A 6,242-nucleotide genomic window follows, 5' to 3' on the forward strand; every position below is an offset into this window, starting at 1 on the left:
AAAAAAAAAAAACAGAAACAAAACAAAAGACAAACACGGAGACAGTTCCAGGCAGGTCCTTAGTTTATGTCATGGTAATATCTTTGAGTCAAGCCTCACGTTCCCTCCCAAAGGTCTCTGTTCCTGAATAAATGAGGACAGGAAGACAACAACGGTCAGTTACAAAACTTGAAAGTATGTACATCTAAACGGAGATATCTTTTAGAGTACATGGGTAAAAACATGTTCCTCTGATTCACCTGTGATCTCACCGTGCAAAGGTGAATATTTATGCATCACAATTAGGAGTAGAACACGTACTATCGCGTTAAAAGGAAGAGATTACGATTACAGGGTGAAGCAACACAAGATCCATCGTACCCTTTGACCTGAGGTGCGTCTACGCGCATAATGACTAACAGTCACACATCCTCGTCGGCATTGCTGAGACGCCAAAAATATTTTGGATGAAAGGTTGCGCGAGGCTGACCGCATCTGTCTGGTTATTCATGTTACCGGATTTTTCTTCTTTCACAATTTGAATCTGGGGCTGAGATTTTTGCAAATTGCTGACCTAAATGGTGCAGGATTATAGAGGGTTTGCAACAGGCATTAGCATTGTACAGTCTTAATTAAGCGGGAAGTAAGACAGGACATGAAAAGGATTCATAATGAGAGACATTTAAACAAGTTTGGGGCTTGGAAAATTATTTTTTTTATGCATATAAAATAAAATATATAGATGACAGGTTACAAAAATGTTAAGACACAAAGTCACTTGATCAAACTTTAGTGCTCAGGGTAAAATTACAACACTATAGCAGCTGATTAAATTAATAAACCGGTCACATTTGTCTTTCAAGTTTTATAACAGGCATTATGCAAGCGGTGGTGCAGACACAATCAATACAAGGCTGATGTCCTGTCTAGATAAAACACACACACAGAAAGAAAGAAAGAAAGAAAGAAAGGACGGACCTCACTGATGCCCATTGTTGCACCTTACGTCCTTGAAACTCAGGGCGGGGACACCCAGAAATAATATCACCGGGCTAATTTTGTCTTCAACACAATGAAGCTGCTGTTGAGTGACTTTGGGGGGATTTTTTTTTTTTTTAGGGGGGCAAGTTTCAGCCAGTTTATACACTTAAACACAAAGATAAATCCCACAGTAAAAGGACACGGCGTTTATTAAATCTTGTGTAACACCTGAAGATGTGAAGTAAAAACCTGTTTGACGGCGGTTAGCCAGCTGACTTAGCCGTTAACTCTGGCTGTGCGGTCGCTATAGTTACAAACTGATACGCAATATTCATAAACGTGAATTTAAAAAAATAGAAAAAGCGATAAAACGTTTAAAAGTTACACAAACAGGACGATGATTAATGGTAAATAAAGGCGATAGCAAAACGCTAGCTCATGTTATGGATACAGTAGCTACTGTAAAGCAACACACAGTCAGTCAGTTAGCAGTCGGGCTAGCAGTCCGCTACTCAAACATGTAGCCCAAGTTCAAGCCAACTTTGTAAGTGTATTTACTTAAAATAATCTCCAGCCATCATAATGTGTGCACTGAAAAGCTCCAGTTTGACCTTAAAAAGGTCCAGTTTATTGGCTGATTTTTTTTAAAGTTAGCGCACATATACACAGTACATGGTTAGCTGCCAGGCGTTATGATGTGACGTGAAAATGCTAAACTTTCAAGAGTGATATGTTCACCAGCTTTAGATCAATAAGAGCTCAGTTAAATAAAATGTATAAAAAGCTAAAAAAATAAATAAGCACAGTACCTCATTGTGTCTCCCTCTGTCTCTGTCTCACGACGCTTTCCCTTGAAAACTGTGGCTCGGTGCAGGAAGTGCCCGGAGACGCAGCAGCAGCAGCTTTGAGCGGCGGAGAGGAAATCCAATGGCGATAAGGAAAACATTGCAACACCCACCGACATTCTCCAATCATTGACAGACCACCACTTCCTGACAACTCACTTTTTTCCCCTCCTCCCCTCCTGGCCAACTCATATCAATGGTGATCAAAAGATTCGTGACGACAGACAAATGTTAAAGCCCAAACACCGATGATGACTGTAAATGGAAATAAAAAGGGTCAACAAACAGGACATACAGGGTGAGTAAGCTGCCCCAAGAAAAAACACAAAAGACAACTCATTTTGTACAGTCGATCTTTTATTTGGATCAGTTTTGCATGGAAAACAAAGAGACTAGTTCTTGTATGCACGGCTGGCTCTGCGACCACGAGCCCTCTCGAACTTCCTGCCCTTGGAGCGGATGTAGGGCCTGGAAGGAGAGAAAGATTTATTTAGTATAAAATGACGCCACAAAACATCAACACATCTAAATATATAGACTTTAATGTTCTTTACGCCAATGCTGCCGTACAAATGACCACAAGAAACGCAGCACTAAAACTGGTCATCACTAGAGTACCAATTTTTCATCTTTTGTAATCATGATTGTCAAGTTATCTATCTATCTATATATCTATCTATCTATCTATCTATCTATCTATCGCTGGCTCACCTGTGCTTTTCCTAAGACAAATCTAAATGTCTGCTGTGAGAAGACTCATCATTTCCCAACCTCCCGCAAACCACAACGTAAACGTGTAAGACGGCACTTTTGTTTTACGAGAAAACTACTTTGAATGTAAAACAAAAGTGTGTTTTGGTGAGCCGCCACAATTCAAGAGAACATCCTGGCAACAGGCGACGCACAATAGGTCGGTGTTGACTACAGTAAGTAGTCTAGTGCTAAGACGACCCCACTTCTCCAGGGTAATTCCCAGATCAAAAACCATTGTCTTATATTCGAGCAAATTTGGCAGCCTGGTATCAGGTGGATTGAAATACCGGCGGTACAAGAATACAACTTCAAACATCATCTGTACACGTACTTGGTGTGGCTGTGAGGAGTTCCAGGGGCTTTTCCGAAGTGCCTGTACACCTCTCTGCCTTTACGGGGTCCTGGAGAACAAACAGATTAAAAGCAGTTAACAAATGTTATATATTTACTGATTTTCCTTAAAACTTGTGACACTTTAAATCTTCATCTTGTATCCTATCTTTGTATTTGGAGGGTGCAGATGGTACAGCACAGAAAATAAATTAACCACTGTATTGATCGTTGACAATACGACGACTCAGAGTCTGACAGCACCATGCCAGTCTTGTTCTCATGCTCAATATCAGGATTTACCAAAAACTACCACTAAATTATTACTTCCGGAAAACTCACGTAAGCACGTATAGCTGGTAGTTTTTTAACTGGTCTTATTTGAGTTTAAAAAGAAGCCCGTCATGTGAAGTGTTAACCATTGAGATATTTGGCTCTCTGCAGCCTGACAACAAAGTCCACAAGGTTATATCTGGTTAAAGAATTGCAGTCAACAATCAGACCAAAAAACTCAAAGTAGGATTCTTATGCATGTCATTACAAGAGGCCACTTTAACTGAAGTACATACATTTATTGTACTCAGCCACACTAGAGAGCATTGGCCTGGAGTACAGTACTGAGTGGCAGCAGTGTTTTAGGCCTCCTTAAAGCAACTAAAACATGCCAATAAGTATGTGGACTGAAGGCAGTTCTCAATTTATCGTCTCACCTTTACAGACACCTATTTTAAGTTACTAGAAGTACTATGAGTATACCAGTTATGCTCACCTGACTGTGCCACAGGACAACACATGAAATTAGTGCTGGTATGTGTTTGACAGTCGAGGTACCTTAGCACAAGTAGAATGACGACCTACATCACATTATAATATAAATCTACATGTTTGGTTACCTGACAGCAGCACTGTGCCCTGTCCTTTGGGGGAAGCCAAAGCCAGCTGGTCAAAGGTCATCACCTGACCGCCTGCCTTCAGGATCCTGCGGCGGGCACCGTCGGTCACTCTCAGAGCGCAGATCTGTGGGACAACAGACGGAAGATGAGGACCACCTCACGGACTGCCACAAACATCAGCGCTGAGAGAAGATGCTTGGTGGATTACTTAGTGAATTCTTCCATGTTCAAAAAGGAGGAGAGGTTACCTTGAGCTTGGGGATATCCTGAATCCTGACATCATCAGTCACTGTTCCCACAACAACAGCGGTTTTGTTCTCGCGGCCAGCCATCTTCATCTTACGGATCTGTGTGTAATAGAAGTCATAAAAAAAAAATAAAAAATAAAAAAAAAGCCAGAAAATCAGATTTGAAGAAGTGACAACAGGAGCCACACCATCAACATAAGGACTTTATCTTCCCTGGTACAGTTTTAATAAGACTGCTGGTAAATGGGCAATACGATGCAGGTATCTGAATTACACAAGGATAACATGAGGCCTACAATCACATTTCCTTACTTCTCTTCCCATCTAAATTTTTTACACTTCAAATGTCACAGTTGAGACAGTAACTACTAAATGAAGCCACATGAGAATAAACACTAAGAAAGGCTCGTCTATATTTGTTAAACCAATGCAGATACATCATGAAATTCAGGGCTAATGGAAAGCACAACAGGCTCCATGAAAACAACTTCAACTTTGACTGTCAAAATCTAAAACACTATCTGATTGTGGTGATCTCCCCAGATTTAAAACTCTGTATATCTCACTCTACAAAACTCATTAGATCATTTTCATGTAAGGTCACATGAGGCCAGGGATGCTGTGGCACCACAAAGCAGCAAGTTATCAGCCCATCATGACTGAAAGAAACTAATTAATGCGGATCGGTCACAATCTGTCAGTCACTAACTGATGCCAATAACTTATGCTATTATAGTAATTCTATATAGTAAATCTATTAAAGTAGACGATACATCTGGCTCAAACTGTAAACATGTTCAGAAAGATCAAAACAAGGATTTATTAGTGGTGGGAGGGGAGGTAATTAAGACTTACCAGACGGGAGACGGAGATGGGGGGCCTGTTGGTTCTGCTCATGAACAGCCTCCTCAGGACGACCTTGTTGAAGGGAGCATTTGAGCGGCGGGCCAGGAACCTGTACAACTGTGAGAACATATCAGGGACGGTTAGAAACATTATGAACGATGAGACTGCTTAGTGATGAAGATTTATAAATTAATCAAGTCAGAGGACAGAAACACTCAAAATTGAGAGAATACATACCTTAACCAGGAGCCTCAGGTAGATATCCTGGCTCTTTGGCTCCTTCCTGTGTACCTTGCGGTCCTTGTTGTGCCTGATGTCAACTCCCTTGAAAGGTAAACAGCAGCACATTAATATAATACATACACAAGTGACAGATAGTTAACAAAAACAGTAACACATCTCCTCTGAGTGTAACCCAAGCATCTTCTACATGCAGGGTCCACAGTTCATCTTACATTTCATACTACCAAACCACGATTAACACAGCACTGAGCTATGAGCTGGTTTAATATCAGTAATCAGACAGTTTGGTCCCTGCAGTGGAGTCAACATGTTTCTACAGCACAGGCCGGTTCACACGTTGACACTCCACAGCTAACTGCTAACGTGACACACACAGCAAACAACAGTTTTAAACCTGGCTGAGTTTCACGTTTAACAATACAATAACTTTAAGGAAATATAAGTTATAGTTTAAACATAATATTCCGCCTCCTGAGCCTCATTCAACGCGTGTTTCTGATCCACCTCACGGTGTGAAGCGGCACTGGTCCGGCGTCAAAGAGGGTAAGCTAGTACAGACTTCTGTGGTCAAATAACACGAAATCATTGCAGGACTTTAACATAAGTGATGTTTACGGCTCATATTAGCAGTCATTAAACACATGAAATGCTTTAATTCAGAGGATGACCGTGGATAGTCAGGGTATCGTAGTTTAAATTTTCTCCAGCTGCACCTACCATCTTGGACTCAGAGCGAAAAGGGAAAAGGAAGAGCCGAGCTCTCGCGATAAACAGTGCGCTCAAATCTCGGAGCTCTGATTGGCTACTGAGCGGGAACATCCGGTGAACGTCACAACAACGGACCATTCAGGATGCTGCCCCCAGTGGAAGAGACGGCAACCATAGACATATATACATACATATACATATATACATATATACATACATATACATATACACATATACACATAGACATACATATACACATAGACATATATACATACATATACATATACACATATACACATAGACATATATACATACATATACATATACACATATATACATAGACATATATACATACATATACATATACACATATATACATAGACATATATACATACATATACATATACACATATACA

General features: G+C 40.6%; 1 protein-coding gene across 1 annotated transcript; it reads right to left on the reverse strand.

Annotated features, from left to right (window-relative positions):
- Positions 1-2,141: 2,141 nt before the first annotated feature.
- On the reverse strand, positions 2,142-5,962 carry rpl18 (ribosomal protein L18). Its single transcript, XM_027287429.1, has 7 exons — positions 5,836-5,962; positions 5,113-5,199; positions 4,885-4,992; positions 4,030-4,128; positions 3,782-3,905; positions 2,890-2,959; positions 2,142-2,273 (listed from the first exon to the last, which is right to left on the reverse strand). The coding sequence occupies exons 1-7, from the start codon at positions 5,935-5,937 to the stop codon at positions 2,198-2,200; spliced, it is 666 nt and encodes a 221-aa protein (XP_027143230.1). The 5' UTR covers positions 5,938-5,962; the 3' UTR covers positions 2,142-2,197.
- Positions 5,963-6,242: the final 280 nt, after the last annotated feature.

The sequence above is a fragment of the Larimichthys crocea genome, chromosome XIII (assembly GCF_000972845.2).
Source record: "Larimichthys crocea isolate SSNF chromosome XIII, L_crocea_2.0, whole genome shotgun sequence".
NCBI classification, from domain to species: Eukaryota; Metazoa; Chordata; class Actinopteri; family Sciaenidae; genus Larimichthys; species Larimichthys crocea.

Excerpts from the sequence above, each read along its gene's own strand:
- rpl18 (XM_027287429.1), bottom strand. The coding sequence starts at position 5,937 with ATGTTCCCGCTCAGTAGCCAATCAGAGCTCCGAGATTTGAGCGCACTG. Across the intron at positions 3,906-4,029 it reads AGGATATCCCCAAGCTCAAG|ATCTGCGCTCTGAGAGTGAC; the intron begins GTAACCTCTCCT and ends GTTGTCCCACAG. Across the intron at positions 2,274-2,889 it reads ACTCCTCACAGCCACACCAA|GCCCTACATCCGCTCCAAGG; the intron begins GTACGTGTACAG and ends CTCTCCTTCCAG.